The sequence below is a fragment of the Rhinolophus hipposideros genome (assembly GCF_964194185.1).
Source record: "Rhinolophus hipposideros genome assembly, chromosome: 1".
Lineage (NCBI taxonomy): Eukaryota > Metazoa > Chordata > Mammalia > Chiroptera > Rhinolophidae > Rhinolophus > Rhinolophus hipposideros.
Window position 1 is genome coordinate 70,759,965 of NC_138047.1, and position 21,292 is coordinate 70,781,256.

Consider the following 21,292-nt stretch of genomic DNA (forward strand, 5'->3'; position numbering starts at 1 on the left):
CCACATCCACTGCTTCTAATCTATGCTCACCTGCCATCTTTCACAGTAGCAGCCTCATAACTGGTCTTCCCGTTTCCACCCTTGCCCCTCATGGTCTATTCTCAACACCGCAGTCAGATGATTCTGTTAAAATGGAAGTTGGGTCATGAATTCCTCTGCTGCACACATTCCAAATCTGTCTAAGAACCAAAGATACTATACAAAGGGTCTAGGCCATCTCCACACTGCCCATCCTGTCCTTACCTCCATGCCTTATCTTTCTCAGCTCTTCTAGGAGTCCCCTCCCATTCACTCTCCTTCAGCCACTCTGGCCAATTTGGTCTTCTTGGAACTGCCCAGTGTACTCCCGCCTCAGGGTATCTGAACTTGTGTCACTTGCTGTCTTTTCTGCCTAACTCCCTACCTTCCCTCCGTGAGGTTTCTTTAACTGTCGACTTCTTCCTGATAACTTCTTTGACTGCCCTCCCTTAGGACTACATAGTCCCCTTTCTTGTTTGGTTTGTTTATATAACTTACCACATGTTCTGTACTGATTATTATTTATTTTATTTAGAGTTTGCTCTTCCTCACCAGAATGTAAGCTCTAAAAAGAAGGGCAGGGATCATCACATGTTTTGTGTCTGGCTTCAGACTCAATACATACAATTGTTCCAAGGACAGAGAAAATGTTTACAAAATATTGGTTGATAATTAATTTTTACAAATAATGAAGAAGGGTAAGAGAAGGGTGAGACTCTTTATTATGAACAATAGCTGGAAAGCATAGAAGTGAAAGTACTTGTAATATAATGTGACAAATATGGAGAAATTCTTTGTGGTCAAAGATGGAGACATAGGTTGAATATGTAAACCATGAAATATGGTTGTTATAGATTGATTGAATTATGTCCCCTCAAAATTCACATGTTGAACTCCTAACCCCCAGAACCTCAAAATGTGATTTTATTTGGAGATAAGGCTTTTAAAGAGGTAATTAATTTAAAATGAGGCCTTGAGAGTGGTCCTAATCCAATATGATTGATAATCTTATTAAGAAGAGAAATTTGGACCTGGACAGTTTCAGAGGGAAGACCATGTGAAGACACAGAGAAGATGACCATCTACAAGTCAAGGTCAGAGGCTTCAGAAAAAATCAGTACTGCTGGCACCTTGATCTCAGACTTCTAGCTTCCAGAACTGTGAGAAAAATTAATTTCTGTTGTTTAATCTACCCACTTTGCAGTATTTCGTTATGGTAGCCCTGACAAACTAATATAATGATGTATGCCATTGGAACGAATTTTGACTTTATCACACAAGCTCCTGTAAAATTTTTAAGCAGGTAGAGGTGAGATGAGACCTGAGTTTTAGGAAGATTGCATTTGTAATAATATGGAAGAAGGATTCGGAAAGAGAAAAGACCTGAGACATCAACACTAACTGGGAAATGTTTGCAATGGTTTGCAATCGAGGTGAAGGGAAGGAAAAGACAAGTATAGAATCGGGAAATCATTAGAGCTAAGATTGTTGGGACTTAGTGATACATTAGAGATAAGTGATATTGACATCTGCCACAAAAGGGAAGTTAGTAAAACACAGACCTGCAAAACAGTTCAGATAATAAAACTTACATGGATTTCATTGGTCTCATACTTGAGAAAATTTCTTAATATGTAACCTTAAAACAAATTATAGTAGCATTCTTGCTGCTCAAGATGTGAATAGTACTCATTGAAAAAAGGTTCTGTAGAAAGAGCTGCTGGCTGTATCTCCTTATTGAGGATATTAACATATTCAATTAGCATATTAAATATTAGCTTATTAAAGAATTTAAAAAGTTCTGCAATGAAGAAATCTCTTTAAGTTTGGCCAAAAAAGAAAAAAAAAAACCAAACAAAAAACATATTTACAACTTTTACTTAATTACAGAATTGTTTTTGTGAGGAACCGTTTGACCTCTCCCTGAACATGAATACTCTAGAATTTAACACAGTGTAGAAAACAGTGGTAATTTTGATGCACTGGAACATTTCCAAAATAAATAGAGAAGTTTCTTTGGGTAATCTCTGTTTCCAATAGTAAAACTAGTCAACATTGTCTTAACAAATTATCAGAATAAGCTCATTAAAGGAATATAGTTGGTTTTCCTATAACTTACTTATTACAGATTAAAAAATATATATCAGAATCTTTTGAAAGTAGTACTAATGCTTTCATGTCCCTAAAAGAAACCTACTCCATACCTTGAAACAGAAGATACTATTCTGATGACTTAAGGAGAAAGCATAGCTCAACGCAGAAATCTGGGAGCCATTTCTGACCAGGTTTCTTTGACAGTAGGGCAATCACAGTGTACATTTTCCCATATTCCATCGGCTTCCTAAATCCACAATGATTTAGGTCCATGCATAATAACTCACATGCAATGCGCACGTAGGCCTTCCGGCTCTTTGTGGTACCAGCTGAGCTCCAGGCCACACACTGGCACCAGTAATCTTCGGGCCCAAAAAGTTCTTCCACTTGCTGGCGTGAAATCTCAATGCTTACTTCCCGGACAATGAGACCTAGCCAGAGAACGGAAGATTTAAGTCAGGAGAAGATTCGTACCAAAGTAATACAAAACATGATACCATATTTTTCCCCCCAATGATCCTTCTTAATGCCATCGATCAACCTCCCAGATATTGCCTCTCATCTCCTCTAATTTTCCTCTGAATCTAGTTCCTTGATTCACAATGTGTTTCATTCTCTTATTTGTTATTTCAAATCTTCTGGATTCATCAGAAGATGAAAGTGAAAATCTATCATTCCACAAAATTACACCTTTCCTCAAATGGCCTGACTAATATTCATCCTCCACTAAGTTATCTCCCTCTGTATATTTAAATGTTTACTTGAATTTCATATCTTCTAACGATTCTACCTCAATTATATAGTTTGTAAGATACCCACATGCTGCACAAAAAAATTACACATCTAAATTCTCCTAGAAAGATTTAGTTCACATGAAATAGAGAGAATCACCTAAAACTATAATCATAAGTCATACATTGTAAATATATTCACATATATCAGGTTTTATTATATCATCTAGTAATTTATAAATATGTGGTGATTATTTAACAATTAAATTACTCTAACAGTTGTGTTTGAGTTATTAAGGCACTTTTTTTTTTGAAAGATAGACCAGCCTTAGTTAACAAACTGTGCTGTTCTATCTAAAGAATGTGTGACTTTAAGGTTTTCATGCATAATATTTTGAAATTCCAAATGTTCCTCTATAATTGTAATGTAACCAAAATCCTGTTAAAGATAAAGTGGCCTCCAGCTAAAATGATCGAATAATTGGAATTTGTTTCACAGAGTTATGCAATTTTAAATAACAAAAATTGAACTAAGAATCTGGGATTACCATTTTAGGAGTAGTATCTATCTTGAGGTATCAAAGCCTATTTCAGAGATCCGTTCTGCAGTGTGCCCCTTTGCACTGAGTAAGAAGAATGATCTAAACGATACATGCAGGTAACTGCCAGTTCTCCTAGAAACTGAACATACACACTTCCAGAATGGAGTGTGTACTGAGAGAACTAACAAGCACTCTTAGGGAGTAGAAGAATTTGCTCTGAGTCAAGCATAAGCCCAAGAAGAAACATTAAATGTATTGTTTTGTACTGTTTATTCATTTATTCATTAATTTATTCATTGAACACATATTTACTAAGTATCAATTATGTAAAAGACACTGTATTAGGTACTTGGGAAAATGATGAATAAGATAGTCATTGTCCTCAAAAAACTAATATTTTTGTGAGGAGGGTACATATTAACAACAGATTATACAATTTATTATTTAATTATAATTGTGTTCAGAGCTGCAAAGGAGATCTTTAGGGACAATGAGACCGAATAACAAGGGAACCCAACTTATGAAAGATCCACCATGAGTTAGGTTGGTTAAATCATATGAGGAGAGGGACAGGACATATGGGAAGAAACAGGAAAGATAATGAGAAGATTAGGGACCTGGGAGACAAAATTAAGCAGCAGACACAGAATATAATGGCCTGAGATGAAACGAGAGATAAGAAAGGGAGCAGTTTACAGAGCCTTGTAGACTAGTGGTTCTCACTACTGAGCCCCAGGACGGCTTCATCAGCACCACTTGGAATTTGTCAGAAATGTGAATTCTTGGGTCCCTCTGCAGATTCAGAAAATTAGGCCAGCAATCTGTGTTTTAACAAACCCTCCAAGAATTCTGATGCGTGTTACAGTTTGAGAACCACTGTTGTATGCCATGTTTAGGATTTGGGATTTCTTCCTGAGAGCCATGGACATCATTAAAGTGTTTTAAGCAAGTAGATGATATAATCAGATAAAAATGTTTAAAAATACATGTATGTGATCTGTACAAGATACAGAGTTTAGTTCTTCAGAGTTTAATTAGTTATGAAAAGTTTTGATTTCTTAAAACGTTTGATCATGACTTTTTGTTATAGGCGACAGGAAAGACTTGTCATCTAGAGATCCTATGAAAGAATATTCCAGAACTTAACCTAAAACCTATGACATGCTCAAATGGGTAAAATCACTCAAGAAAATTAACAACCACCCAATAGAAGTAGGGTCTGTCATACTGGGGAATAAATCATATCAAGAGGTGATGAGTCTTGAGTCATAGAAAAGCCATCAGGTTCACTCAAGAGTCCTTAAACTGGAATGAAGCCTAGGAAAGTGGGTTTTAGAATCCCAGGCAGGGCAAAGACCCTGCAGGGAAAATTTTATTGTCAAAAGTGTATTGAGTATATTTAAAATTAATTTAAAGTTTTGCAAATTAGTAATCCTTTTATGTTTATATAGTGACCAGCTCAAAAAGAATTTTCAAGTAACCGGATTATCCTAACCCTTCATCCCTCTCTGAAAAGATGAACATATTGTTTTAGCCAGTGTCCAAAACTAGTAAAATAATCACCACAGCCAAAATCCCAACTTACTAACAAATAACACTACTTCCCGGTCCCTGCATAAGCCTCTCATTTTCCTATCTTATTATAATTATTTTTCTAGTATGTAGAAATGTATGCAAAGACAGAGCACAGCTTTCCAACCCTTCCACTCCACCTTTCTTTTCATTCCACTCTCTGATACTTAATACTTTTGTCTGTGTTACTTTTTGATACCTTCTCTCTTCATGCAGAAATTCACTTACTGGAAACAAAACTCTTCCTGTAAAGTCGTTGCCGTAATTTACAATAACCAAAGGGCTGATAAACCTGCAGTGTATATTTCCTTAGAACTATAATGGCTCTTTCCAAAATGCAGAGCAGCAACAAATGGGCTCAGGATATTAAAACCACATACAAATATTTTGTTTCCCAAGATGATATTCAAGTTTCATCCCCCACCACTCCTTTTACTTAAAGCAATTACAGGAAACCTAATTAAATGCTAGGGGAACATCACTAGTGCCCTGTATCCTTTAGCCCAAATAGGCTCATGGATGTTTCTACTGACCACAGATCTGAAGCCTCTTAAGAAGCCACAGACTGACTCTCCTGCTACAGGAATTACTCACAGTTATTAGTATGAATGTTCTGAATTGTGTGGCCCGGGCTTTCTGTGGGCGCTGGAGCAAGCACACACTAATTTCTGTTTTCAGCTTCACAGATGCCCCATTCAGGAGAGCATGGGTTATTCACAGTGTGTACAGTTGTCCTGCCACATGCCCAAAGTTTACATTCCAGCTATTGGTCAACAACACAAGAAGAAGAAAGAACTGAAGCATGAAGTATCTAAACACTTAACAGCTTAGAATTCTATAGAATCAGCTGCATTATTCAGACTCTGTGCTACTTGGTTACATATCATCTTTTCATTACCATAGGTAAATTCATTCCCTGTGACAATTTGCTCATCAAACCAGAGGCTAGTGGTGTGGGTAAAAGTAAGTAGTTTCCTTTCTCTTTGAAAGTAAAATTTCAAATCTGCTTGAAGTCTTGAGAAGGAAAGAACAAGCTACCTTGAAATTTGAAATGCCATGAGCATTGCTTCCAAGGCGGGCTGCTTTGAAGAGCATTTAGGAACTTGAAATTGGTTTCAGGTTATCTAAAGGTGGGGGGAAATGCTTCAGTCTACAGGATTTACTCAAATACAAATGTGTATTTTCCATCACATCTGATAACATCAAAGATTTCCCATCACTGCTCTTTCTTTAATAGTGGCATCTCAAGGATGCATGCTGTTTGAAGTTTGCAGTGATTTTGCTTTTATAATAGAATTCATTGTAGTTTGGGAGCCGGAGTGCAGGAAATTAATTAGCATGCTATACCACGAAGTCTTCTAATGAGTAAAAACAAGCACTTGTTAATAGGGAGTTTCAAATGATTTTAGAAATCTAGATGTAGGTGCCACTCGCTGATTGGGTCTCTATGAGGCTATCCATGATTATGGCAAATAGAATCTGGTAATTGACATTTGTACCTTATTTTTAGCATAATTTTAATTTCATAATACTGTGTTTCCCAGAAAATAAGACCTAGCTGGATAATCAGCTCTACTGCATCTTTTGGAGCAAAAATGAATAGCAAAAATTAATATAAGACCCGGTCTTATGTTATAATATAAGACCGGGTCTTATATTAATTTTTGCTCCATAAGACGCATTAGAGCTGATGGTCTGACTAGGTCTTATTTTCAGGGAAACACGGTAACAGTCAGGCACCACAAATAGTGTTTTTCTAGACATTATTATAAAGCCATCACGAATACATGATGAAGCCTGTTACACAATAATTTAAAACAAGATCCATATTCCCCCAGAAATGTAATGTGTAATGCTGCCAACAAATATGAAAAGTCCACTAATGTCAAAAATTATGTTAATTTCCAGCAATGTAAAGACGGATCAAACATCACCTACAGCCTTAGTTCACCTACAGTACATTTATCTTGTTAATTAGGTGATACTCAAAAAAAAACACATGCATCATCTTAAAAGATTTTTAAAAACATGGTCATTGAATCTGTACCTTCTGATACCCCATGTATATTTCACTAAAAAGCATCCTAACCCCACGTTAAACTTACATGTTTGGTGTCCCTGAGCTATATCTCTCATTCCTCCCAACTACTTTATTTTTCATATGGCAAAGTGAAGTTTTGAGATATCATGTCGTGCAGACTTCTTCCAGCACTTTCCCTATTGGGAGAAGAGCTGCAGAGGTCACTTGAGCAAATCTCATTATACTTTATTCACAGTGAGGGCATGCATTGGTGGGAAATGTACAAGGCCACAGGTAAGGATGCTCTGGAATATATATCACAACATTTTGTTAAATTAGTGTGGTCTCATGTGGTCTCATGCTTTCTTCTAGAGCTTAGTCCTGTTAGTTTTTACTAATGTGATCTAAAATATGGAACATATCAGTTCTAGATGTCTTAATATAAATTAAATCACACAAAATACCATCATTTAAAAGAATGTCATATTATAAAAACTGATAATTATTTTAACAACTTATAACTCACTAAAATAATCAAAACACAATAACTTGAAAGGCCGAACTTTACAATGAAGACATTGTTTCATATTACGTGAAGTCATTTGACCACCTTTAAACTATGTCAGGAAAAGGACACATTGTAAACACATAATTTACAAATATTTCTCTGAAATGTTTGCTACTTTTAATATAATATTTAATATGTTATTTTAATATATTAAATATTTTAAATATAATAATTAACATGTAAACAGGCTATCTAATTTTTAATGTACTATTGAATTTTAACATAATAATTTAAATATAATATTTAACATGTAAACAGGCAATCTAACTAAAAGTACTTTGTGTAATTGGGAATTAGAACTTACTGGTATATTAGACTTATTATAAGTATAATTTTGTTATAGTTACATTTAATATATTTGTGATCAAGATGAATTTACCCAAAAGTTAAAGAATAGCATGGCTGGGACTGGGTGATTCAAGGGATTAGCTTGGATATATTTCATACCTAGGTCATTGACTTGATTCCTTTTTATGTGATAATTTGTAGTCACTTGGTTCTGTTTGGCCAAGTGACTGTGTCCAATGTGGGTGGTTTGTTTTGTTATATTTTTGTTTGTCTAGAACTGAGAAGGAGATATTCATTAATTGTATATATGGAGTGGGGAGACTTCCAGTGCTTCTGAAAAGCTACATGACAACTATATATAAATATAGTTTTCTGCCTTGAAACTTGAAATTTTAATTGTAAGATTATAATAAAATAGAGGAACAAATGATTAAAATACGTGACAATGTTAACACTGTTTCTCCCATTCCTTTCTAACCACCATCAAACTTAGAGTTGTAAATACGAAGGGTATTCGGAGTGGTGGGTATGCAAAATGTTCTCTCCTACATATAAAATTGTAATGAAGTGATGGAAATTAATCCTACCAGCTTTGGCCCATCATTTAATTACTGTTCTTAATTTTGGTGGTGAAAACCCTGTCCAATTTCTGTTCCAAGTCTTTCTGAGATCAAAATGGGAATGAAATGCTTTCTGTAACTTACCTCTGCCTTGTGTGTCAATGTTCTTTAAAATGAAAAAAGCAATTTTGTAAAAAACATGATGGCAATTTGTTTAATTTGGAAGGGCACAAAGCATATTCCATTGAGATTGTAAATGCATTACTCTTCTTAAATATTATTCCTAAAACATGTAACTTACCACACATATTTGAGTGTATATTCCAACACTTTTCTTTGGAAGTATAATTCTTAATAATTATCTAACTCAAACAACATGCATTCCTTTCTGTCTTTATTTCATGCAATTCATTAGTAACATTAATAGAAGCAATTTTAACGAAAATTTAAAAATATATTCCTGTCAGTAAGGGTGTGGAATAATAATATGTTCTTGCAGATCTGGTTAACTGTGTGCTTGTGAATTATAGACCTTACTATTACTTTGTTCGGTTATTCATTCAATAAGTATTTGTTGAGATTCTACTATGTGCCACGCATTCTTCTATGTGCTGGAAATAGAGTGGTAAACAAGGCAGATAAGGTTTCTGTCATTCTATGTGTTACATTCCTCTGTGGAGAGAGTTTGTATGCATTTATTTTGTGCACAGTAATTTCTAAGATAGCCATAGAGATGAATTGCTTATGGATCCTTCTTTCAGAGGTTACTCCCTAACACTAGAGATAAAAAAAAAAAAAAAGAAAAAAAAAGGAGTTGACTGAGTAAAGGGACACTGCCATGTGCATTGTAGATCCATCAGTACAGTGACTGGCACAAATATTTGTCCATGTAATGTATGCTAAATGAGTGAATGATTTGTACATATACAGCTATAATACAAAGTGGTGTTAAATCCCAGATACAAGTAAATTGAATTCTAACTCAGAAGAGATAATTAGTGTTTATTGAGGTTCTACCATGTGTCTCAGTCAATCTGCATGACAAACCTTGAAGATTAGTATTGCTATACCTATAATATGGGTAAGGAGCAGAAGTCAGAATTTAAACAATTGTTCACACAGCCAATAATCACTGAAACCAGGATTTAGTATTTGTCTCAATCCAATGTTTCTATTCCTTTCACTACACCAATATTCCTCAAACTGTGTCTCAGAGAATGTTCTTCGGTTAAATAAGTTTGGGGATTTCTGTTTACTATATCCTCCTCTTAGAAACTCAGCATGCTCATCAGTTTATTGAAGGCATTGGTCAGAAGTTCTGCCATAAAGAATTCTGTTTAATTCGGGTCACCACCATTTCCCCCAATTTTATTAAAAAACTCCACAGTGACCATAAACACAGAACTCCACCTCAGCACGGCTTTCAAAGTTGTTTTGTTTTCATTCTCCGTATGTTGATTTATTGAATAAAAGTGGATTGTTTGGAAAATTCTAAACCCCGTGAAGAAATCTGTAGTGAAACAGCATTGGAGGGAGAGATCAAGTGAAACACGGAGAATGAGATATTTGAGTTTGATGCTATAACATGGTTTGGGTTCAAAAATTTAGAGAGGAATCAGTGACACTTCAGGAGGAGGGAATAACATGAAGCCAAAGGGAAGAGATGAAAAAGCATGGAGCACATCAGGGGAGAACAGTTTACATAAAACCACAGAACTAGATGGAAGAGAAATTCCTAGAGAGGCTTGAATGGCAGGTAGTGAAGTTTGTTGTGTGGAGCGGGGAGCCTGTGAAAGTTGTAAATTGGTGAAATGACATTTTAAAGACTGACACATGCTTTAGGAAGATGAATTTGTCTCTACTAGTAAATAACACTAATCTAATTTATTTTAATAATGCTAATTTTAATTATTATTACAAATTTGTTTTCATATCTATGATCTTGCATCAAGTGATTAATAGTAAGTGTTAGCAATATTCTTGACCTGCTGCAAACACTGTCTGACAATGTAAACCAGGCACATTTATTGAGAAGAATGATTACTCAGACTGTTGGGCTTTCATTTTGTACTTATCCCAAATGATTTAGAAACAAGCATTAAATCCCAAATCATTTAGAAACAAGTCACCTCTGGGGTGACTGTCACTTATAATACTTCACACACAGTACATTGTGTGTGGAAAGCTATTTGTTTATCTGAAAAGCAATATATTTCATATTCTTAAGGAAACTTTTAATGCAAACTATGAAGTTTCATTTTTTTAAAAAAGTTCAACTCATCCTGAACAATTATTATAACTGGGCGACTAGACAAATATTCATTTACCACACAGCAACCTAGTGATTTATTTAGATAAGAAAATAAATTCCAGCTCCATATTCACTATCTGACTTTTGGAAAGTCAAATTTTTTTAAAGAATAAAAGTGTATTCTAGTCACAAAATTACCATTGGAGCTACCACACAGACATAGGAGCGGGGAAGAGCACCCCTATAAGAAATTATAGGTGCGTACCCAGCTGAGGAAGATATAACTGGTTTTGAAATTTTCAACCAAGTTAGGAGAGTTAGGTCTGGCTGGGGACATGAATTGTCCAGGGCAATGCAAATCTGGCTACCATATTTAGAAATGGTGTTTTAACAGTGGGAATGAGTTCTAGGGAATTGCCTTAAAGTTTCTTGTCTTTCAGCCAAGTCACTCAGTATCCTACTAACCCCACAGATTCCTCACTATATTGAAGTGCAGGTAGAGTGGCACTATCCTGACATGAGGAGTAGAAGTCTACTGATTTTGGCAACTAAAATGCTTGCACAGCTCATCTATCAGGAAACCGTTAAATCCTTATTCCACAATACAGGTGAGGCAGGGACATTAAGCAGCTGAATGGAAATTACTAAGGAAGTGAATTCTGACTAATTTGGGGTAGAATGAGCAAACTTCCACATTTAAAATGAAGATTTACAGTTGATGAGCACAGTGATGTCGTCTGGAATCTTCACTTTCCAACTAGAATGTTTCATCAGGGCAGAGGTTTTTGTTTGTTGCACGCAGTTGCTGGGGACTAGAATAATACCTGGCACTTACTGTACACATACAATAAACTTCAGTTGAATTAATGAAAGAATATTTCCCCAGTACCTTATTATACATTTATTTAAAATATATGTGATTTCATCTGATTATCTCTTAGAGGAAAGGAACTTTCAGTTATGATGGCGGTTGTACCTCCTATGATCCCAGAAAGACATTTTCAAAACAACTTTGACTGAAACTTCGAACATGCTGGGCATTCACACTAAGAATGAGGGAAAAAAGTAGAGTTATCATAATGACTCCAAAATTGTTTATAATAGCTGAGTAAACATAGATCAAGTGCCAATGAAAAGATTCTTTACTCTTTTTATATTTTTAAAAGAACTCCAGTATGCAAAAATGACTAATCCACAACAAGAAGGAAAATTGTAACTTGTAAAATTCCAAACGGAGATGAAAAACATTAGCATTTCATATTTTCAAGCCAGGGATATTTTGATCTCCTGCTGAAACACAAATTTTCAATTTTAACTTTATATAGGGACTAAGTAATAACTGTGTTCTGATCATTCTCAAATATTTCTATGTATTCTGAGATCCTTGCCTCAAATCATTCTTTTATCTTTTCAAAAGGAGAGATAATTTAATAAAAACAAGGCAACCCAGTATAAAGCCCTTAATCACCAGCCCCCACTTTCTTAATACAGAGAATGTTTCTGTTCTGCTGATTCTAAGTTGCATATACTTAGTTTTTGGTAAACATAAGGCTTTAGGTAGAACTTCAGAAGATAATATTGCTACACATGCCAGTAAAACCTTATTTTTAATTAATCCTTGGCAATAAAGTTGAGAGTATGATCTTTACAGAAATATCTGGTTCAAATTCTGATTCTTCCAATGACTAAATGTATGACTTTGGGAAAATTCCCTTACCTTCCTAAATATCACTTTCCTCAACAGGAAAATGGGAATCAAAATTCCTAACTCAATAGATTGTTTTAAGGATTAAATGAAGTGATACATGTAATACTCATATGATTTCAGCAGCTAGAAGAGTTTATGCTATGCTGTGTACTAAATAACACCTCTCTTTTCAGAGGCTTTACAAAATAAAAGTATATCTTTCTATCACAAAAGTCTTCAGGGAAGCTGTCCTACACAAACTTTGTTAGTAATCCAATCTGTGTCTATCTTGAATCTACATCCTCTCAACCATGGCTACCAGGGTCTCTGAACAAGGAGAGTAGAGCACAGATTGCTTACACCTGTTTTTGAATGACCTGGCTCAGCAGTGGCGACATAACTTTTGCTCCTAGCCTGCTGGATAGAAATAATTGCTTGGCCCAGCTAAGCCACAAAGATGCCAGGACTTGTAGTATTCCTGTGTGCCCAGGAAGGAGAGGAGAACTGGCTCTGAGTATTAGAATTCCTACTCCAGTAGAGTTGATGTGTCAATAGGAAAACCAAGAAATTGAATTTTTAAGAAATCCCAACGACATTGAAATACTCATAGTTATCCAGTCAAATGAAATTTTGACTATTGTTTTCTATAGTATGAAAGTCTTTACTGACAGAAAGAGCTAAATGTAGAAGAAAATAGAACATTAGACCAAAAGGAAGAAAACCAGATTTTTGGTGCTGGCTTGGCTATCATCATGAGTAACTTGGGGCAGGGCATTAAATCTCTCATTTTCTTAAACTTTATATCCATAAATTAGATAGTCCTTCCCCAGGGTACTTCACAGGACTGTCATGGGATCAAAAGACATCTTGAAGAGAAAGTCCTTGTATAGACAAAGATTGTGAGCTCTTAGATCTTCCAGGGAGCACATCTTGACCGCATTTTCCAGCTTCCTTTGTTTTAGAAGTGGCCACAGAAACAATTCTAGTCAATAGAACATGAGTGCAAGGAACATGCACCTTTTCTTAGCCACGCTGCTGAAGAAGCTGGGAAGTGTCCTCCTTGCTCTGTGTTTTCTTTTCTGTTGGCTGGATGCCAAAGAAGATAAGGCCTAAGAAGATGATAGAGCCACAAATGGTTAGGCGTCCAGGCCTAACCAAAGGGAAAAACAAGGACCCCTTCCTGGAACTGTTGTGTAAGCAGATGTACCATTCTATTGTGGTTTAGCCATTGTATCTTTGGGGGAGGGGGGTGTTTTAATTGTTACTGCAGCTCAGCATAACTTTTTTTTTTTTTTTCTTTTTTAAGGAGGGCGCAGCTCGTGGTGGCCCTTGCAGAAACCGAACCGGCAACGTTGGTGTTATTAGCACCATGTTCTAACAAACTGACCTAACCAGCCACCCTACAGCTCAGCAAAATACAGACTTAAATGATATAATATGCTTGACACACAATGGGTCTTCATAAACGACTACTGGATAAGTAGATGAAAAAAATACCTATAAGTCTCCTAATACTTTGGTTGTTTTTTAACTACGATCAAGAGCTTAGTTGCAAATTATTATTGCTATTATTATTATTTTGGCAATGTCTTGTTAGGTACCCAGAGAAAAACTGTTATTAATTCTGAATTTTCAAATGTCTGAATATGTGATTGTAATATTATGCTCAAAATGCTGCAAAACGGGAATTTTCTTATTATGTAATAAAATATGATTTTCAAAATGTTATGCTTGCAAAATTTTTCTCTTTTCAGAAGATTCTGACTGTTGTGTGTTACTTGTCTTCATGTTTGTTCTGCACTAGCAGCACAAAGAAGAAGAAAAAAAATGATTGTTTCCCACCATGAGCTCCAATTCCCTGAGATATTTATGTAAGTGTATAATACTGCCAACTGAACAAACAGCTTCAATCATATGTCTCTTCATATCTCCAGGCAAAGTTTTGTTCTCCTTCTTTTCTTTTATAAATGTATCCACCCTAGTGGATAAACAATCTCCATGGGAGAACAGGAAAGCTAGCTATTTAATATGTGTGGTTCAGTGTCAGGAGGTATGGAGTCACAGTAAATAATATTTTGTGATGATACTAATGCTAATAAAGATGATGACATTTTCATGATTAGCCATGTTTTCAGTAAAGGGAAATTAATGAATAGGACTATTCAGTTTGAAAGATACATACAACATGCTGACAAAAAGAACTGGGTTTCAGTATAAAATGGATACGTTATAGAGACGGTACACATATGTACCTAACATTGCTGTGTATATCTATATGTATATTATTCATCCAGAATTTTCTTTTTACCTACAAGTTGGAATGCATTTCCTTCATACTCTATTATAAACCCATTTAGTCACTTTTCTGTCAGATCCCACTTGCATATGCAGTGTTGAATAAATCAACGGTTAATAAATGTGCTTGGAAATATATTTAGAGATAACTAACGAGCTACTGTGTCTGATCATAAATGTACATTTTTACTCTCAGAATACTAAAAAAAATAGCCTGACCTATTACATACATATACAGAAAAAGAGAAATAATTGTAGAGAAATTATGTAAAAGGAGCCTGCTTTATTACTCTTGAACGGATATACTATAGACAAAAAAATTTAAAAAAACAAATTAAAAAAATGTTATACTAACTGTTCAAAAAATTCTACTTCAAAGGAAATACTAAATGAGAATGGAGAGTTAATCTTTCCATCATAAGTGCTTTTTGTGACAACTCCGTGGGCTTGGGGCTCGGGCCCCGCCCCCCAGCAAATAGGATGGCAGGACACTCAGAAATACTGCACCCATCCTCTTGGAGGTACTGCTCCAGCTGACCACAGACATGCTTTACATTTGAGCAAGCTGGTGTGACAGACTGGGAGGACATTAAAGATGGAAATACCAATCAGGTACAGATAAAAGTATGTTCACTTTGAAAAATGCAAAAAAGACTTTTAGGTAATAATGTATCTATAATGGACAGGGTTGTATCTCTTGAAAAATGAGAAGAATACAATCACTTTTTGCTCATTGATAATTTTCACAATCCGCTTTGCATTCTACGCCAACCTCTCTCCATAGTCCAATATCTGTACACTTCCTACATCTATACTTACTTAAATAATGCAGATTTATGTCCCTTACATAAATATGAGATATGCCAACGCTTCTCCCGCCCCAAGCTCTGCCTACTCAGCAATTTTAGAGATTGTTTTAAACATCTATCCTGTGGATGATCTCTTAGCAGTATTTTGAAGTTCCATGCCCATTAAAAGTAAAGCGGGATCTGGTGTCCTCAGAAGAGAAATAATGAAAGTGCATGGCTATTATTTCATATCTTTCTGACTATGAAATAAATCTCACTATTTTAAAAGAAAAATTAGAACACATATGCCAAAGTTTAAAAAGGGGATAATAAAATTTAGAAAGTAAAAGAAACCACATAAAATCTTGCCAAAGGTTTGTGTTTTACATAAAGCTGCAGTGGGGACTCCACAAAGGAAATCTCTGCACTTTTTATTTCTGGTTCAGAGGATTTACATGCTCTTTCTAATGATCCCGGCCTTCAGCACTGGGTAATGTCTCCCAGTCCCCAGCTTAGTGCTCATGCAAAATTGAAGCACTTTGGAGGCAGTTTAGTAGCTGCAGATGAATCTCAATGTGCAGGAAAAGGCATAATGGCTGTTTAGCACTTGCTAGGAGAAGCTGAGGAAATCAGGGGGAAAAATCTATTGAACTTAAGCCATCTGGGAAGCTAACTGAGAGCAACTGCATTAACAACGTGTTTACATTCCCATTGTGTTGCTAGGCCAAGGACGTGTGTGTGTGTGTGTGTGTGTGTGTGTGTAGGAAATTACCAAGTGATATTCTTTTGATTATATTGGCTATTTTGGTTTGGTATTGGCAACTATGTAGGAAAACAATTTTCAGGAGCAACATGGTTATGAGAATTTTCAGGTCTCCATGAAACGCGATAACTGCCAGCTTGCAGAGGTTGGCAAGGATGCCATGGGCATGAGGAAAATGAGCTATATGCAGGAGCCTGACTGAGCAGTTCTTTTTCTGTATCTGGCCCACAGTGCAATGCAACAGATTGGGAGAGGCTTCAGAAAGCTGGTAAAGAATACTAGGAAATGCTTTCATTGCCTGTTACATTAGTAATTAATTTAGAAAAATTGGCCAAACGAGGGTAATTAGCCAGGTATATGGCTTCACTTTCAGTTCCCACCACCCCTACTCACTTCCTCCAACGTCATAGCCTTTTTATTTCATGGTATTTAATAGTCTACTTTTTAGAGCGGTAATGTTTCCCAGAAAAACGGAGAGAAAGGTACAGAGATTTCCCATATGCCTCCTACTCCTACATATGCATGGCCTCCTCTATGATCAACATCCCCACTACAGGGTAGAGTTGTTACAATTGATGAGCCTGCATAGACACATCATTGTCACCCAAAGTCCATAGTTTACGTTAACATTCACTCTATGGATTTAGAAAAAAGTATGCCATGTATCCATCATTATAGTAGCACATGGAGAAGTTTCATTGCCCTAAAAAATCCTCTGTGCTCCACTTATGTCTCCTTTCCCTCTGTTTTTAGATCAACAACCACTGATCTTTTTACTGTCTCTATTGTTTTGTCTTTTCCAGAATGTCATATAGTTGGAATCACACAGTATTAGCCCTTTCATGCTGCTTTCTTTCACTTAATATCACTTCATAATATGTGTGCAAGTTTCCTCCATATATTTTCCTGACTTGACAGCTCCTTTCCTTTTTGTGCGTCATACTATTCCATTGACTGGATGTACCACAGTTTATTTATCCTTTCACCTACTGAATGACATCTTGATTGCTTCCTGCTTTTGGCAATTATGAATAAAGCTGCTATAAACATCTGTGGTTTTGTGTGGACATAAGTTTTCAACTCCTTTGGGTAAATACAAAGAGGTGTAATGACTGTATCATATGGTAAGAATATGCTTAACATTGTAAGAAAACCTCCAAACTGTGCTTCAGGTGGTTGTACAATTTTGCATTCTCACCAGCAATGAATGAGAGTTCCTGCTGTTTCACATCCTTGCCAGGATTTGGTGTTGTCAGTGTTCTGGATTGTGATTATTCTAATAGGTGTGCAGTGGTATCTCAATGTTGTTTCAATTTACATTTCTCTGATGAAATACGATATGGAACATCTTTTCATATGCTTACTTGCCACCTGTGTATCTTCTTGGTGAGGTGTCTACTAAGGTTCATTGCTCTTTTGAACTGCCATATTAGGTGACTTTTTCTTGACAGATGTTTGGTGAGTGTAGTGGAATCAATGGTGGTCCCTAAAAAGACATGCCCACATAGGCATCCTCACAATGTGAATGCTACCTTATTTGGCAAAAGGGTCTTTGCATTAGGCCATTAAATTAAGGATCTTGAGATCCTGGATTATGCAGGTGGGCCCTCAATCCAGTGATAAGTGTCCTTATAAGAGACACACAGAGAAGACAGACACAGAGAAAATGATAGGAAGACAAAGACAGAGATTGGAGGGACTCTCAGGAATCCAGGGAAGCCACCAGAAGCTGGAAGAGACAAGAAACAGACTCCTCTAGAGTCTCCAGAGGGTGTGTGGCACTGCTGGATTTCAGACTTACAGCCTCCAGAACAGAGAGAATACATTTCTGTTGCATTCAGCCATGTATTTCATGGTAAATTATTATGGCAGTATAAGGAAACTAATACAGTTTGAGTATGACTAAGGGCATTTACTCTCTGTCTCTACTTTCAAAGAGTGGACTCAAAAAATCTGACATAATGGTGAGAAAAAGCTGTCTGCCATGCAGTGTATTTCTGTGTCCACAAATGCACTAAGCATTGGGTGTGGGGAGGTAGCCATTCGGGCTCTAACATCATTTCATACAGAGGGCATCACTGTCTAGCATCATAAAGGCAGTAGCTATAAAAAGATGCATGTTATTCACTCCTGCCATTCCTGGAATTGCCTTGTACAAAACATTCCCCTGGGTTTTTTCAGGTAAACTTTAATTCACTCAAGCCCCAGAGTTCCCCTCTCTTCCCTCAGGAGACTGCTATGCCTCAGCCTGAGAAGTTTAATATGCAGAGACAGGCGGAAGGATATTGAAGAAAGCAAGGGCTCTCTGCCATGTAACTCTATACCACGGAACTATCAAGGGGTTTCATGAATTTATTCTCATAATCAGAGGAGAACACGAGCAAATGGTAAAGCATTCTCTCTCCCTTCCCTCTCCCTCTCCCTCTCTCTTGCCTTTCTCTCTTTGCCTCCCCTAAACTGAGATTTTAAGTGTGTCAGGTCTTAGTTGTGTCTTTTCTTACAGCACCATGTAAAATATCTGGGTCATGGTTTTTGAATAGCACGTCTATGTACTTCCTCTCTGCTGCGTTTTCACAACACTGTATCCTCTTGCCCTGGTTCTCAAGCCTGGCTATTTAGCATTATTAGAGAGCTTAAAACAAAAACAGACAAAGAAAGAGCTATGCCCTGTTCCCAATTAAATCATTCTCTCTGGGGTGCGCCAGACCATAGGTGTTTTCAAAATCCTCCCCTCCCCACGATTATCAAACGCAGTCAGGGTGACAGTTAATGCCCTAATAATTCCTTGCTGCTCTTGCCTTTGTGTTCCTGGAGATTTTCTTCCAAAACTGAGATCAGCTTAAACCCTAGATGAAACCATAAGTGAGTCCAGGACTTCCCTAATATGAATTATTTTTCATTGCTAGACTTTGTACTTCCCACAAGCTGTCCTTAATTTTTGGTTAGACCCTGATATTTTGCTCATTGTAGCTGTCATGTTTTGCATGCTTGTCTTGTATCTCTAAATAGTGCTTTTCAAAGGAACTGGCAAGAGTGGATATTTCAACAGTTATTCCCAGGAGTGCCCTGAGAATTCCCAGCTGAGAGATTGATGGTTTTGGGGAAGAAGACTAAAGGGTCCAGTGCAAGTTAAACCCTCTCCCCTCAAGTTTTAGCATTAGATTACTCATTGATTGTGGCATCTTTAACTAAAAAATTCTGTTGTGTTTTCAAAATGCCCCCACCCCCCAAAATGTTGGGGTGAGGAGAGAAAAAAGCACTAGACTTTTGAGACAGTTATTGAGAGAATATTAGTAAGATTTAGCAATACAGAGACTCAAACAGAAAAGATAACAATTTATGACATCACAGAATCAAAAGAACAACAACCTGAGTCATTATTTCATAATTATCAACCAGGAAAAAACATTTAAATTTTGAGAGAAAACCATGTTCTTTAGAAAGCTAATCCTCTCTTTTAAACTGAAAATTTTCTTAAAATTCCTTAAACAAAGTGATTAATTCATTTCATATTACAATCCAGAACTCTATTAGATATGTACCTTCCTATGAAAATAAACCAGAGACTCTCATTAAAACCCTCACATATTTTAGCCAAAGGTTAGATTAAAAATACATTATGGCTTTTAACACTTGTGCTATTCTCTCTCACTTTGAAGTGGGCATATTAAAACTCTAAGCCACAGCATACGTATGGTTGCTGGGCACAGGGCAAAATTGCTATAGCAACACAATCACTAGTTTTGCTCCTGAAATGCCCTATTTGGATAGCAAGTAATCTAGATGAAGAATGGTCCTTGGACGCTTGCGTTTTCTTGTAGCATTTGTGTGGGCCTGGGGGTGGGTAGCATTTGATTTTCTCTTTTCTAAATTTGGGAAAATACACACACAAACACACACACACACAAATACCTATGTATGTATGTATTTACATATCTGCTTATACACTTACATAGTCTTAATTAAATTGTAGTAATCAGTGCTTTTATCTTAGCTGTGAGAAGGAAAAGGAGTAACACATTACAAGTAACCCTGCCCTAAGTGTTAATTGGCAAGGGAGAATTCCTTTGTGTTCATTGCGTGAACTCTCGCTGTATATAATTTTAGAAAATTTCTGTTTTCCTCTAATGAAACACAGCTTGCCAAAACTGCATTGAAAGATGTAATGTTTTCTTGCCTGTACTTTACAATCATGTCCTGGACTGGATCTGTTCAATAAATACATACTATTAAAATTTTCTATACAGTATGCAATTCAAATATTAAAAATCTTCCCCATGGGACATAGTTAAATTACATTACATAGTTCTTCAAATATGGTTTAGTCAGGGTGTTTTGGAATATGTGCAGGGTCTATAATATTGATATCTGCCAAAAATGAACAAACAACAACAAAAATTTCACGATAAATTAAAAACAAAAGGAATCCAAATGTGCAGCCTAAAAATTTTCAAATACTCACTTCTATTTGTAACTTACAAAAGGAATGAGAACAAACAGCAGGTTTATACACAGTGATAGAGCCAAAACCACTCAATTAGTCGAGACTATCTTCATGTTAGAATGGAATGAAAGCAACAACAAAAATCTGAGTTCTAGAACTCTGATCCAACCATGTTTTTATAAGTGCAGCTGAGATTGTATTGGCCACATTAACCTAGATGATTGAATACTTAAAAGTCAGTGGGAAATAAGGATGGATCAATTGTGAGCAGTAACAAATGAGGAATATGAAAGAGGATATTTCAGGGTAATTGATATTCTGTTATCACTAACTACTTTCTTGCTAAATGATCAGATTTACTCAGTGGAAAAGCCTTCATGTACTAAATGATCCTTGCCAATTTTCTGTTTTTATGTTGGGGCCAGACTCATACTCAAAAGAAAAATTGTTAAAGTTTCTGCCATTGAAATAAGTACCTCTGAGAAGGAAATCAATAAAATAATTGATTTACATTTTAGAATCATTTATCTTCATTGGCAGACAAATATATTACAGATATAAGGCTCTATTCTTGTAAAGGCAATATTCCCATTGAGTTAAAAAATTATCCCAAATTACGGAATAAAGTTCAAATAGAGTTTCCAAATTTTATGTCTCATTTACTAAAATTT

At 36.1% G+C, this 21,292-nt stretch overlaps 1 protein-coding gene across 3 annotated transcripts in view; it reads right to left on the reverse strand.

Annotated features, from left to right (window-relative positions):
• UNC5C (unc-5 netrin receptor C) overlaps positions 1-21,292 on the reverse strand; it is a 368,028-nt gene that overhangs the window by 119,366 nt on the left and 227,370 nt on the right. For all 3 annotated transcript variants that reach the window (XM_081059736.1, XM_081059735.1, XM_081059737.1), the window contains one exon: positions 2,400-2,543. In XM_081059736.1, the coding sequence (XP_080915862.1) occupies positions 2,400-2,543 (144 nt within the window). The remainder of the gene's footprint in view (positions 1-2,399; positions 2,544-21,292) is intronic.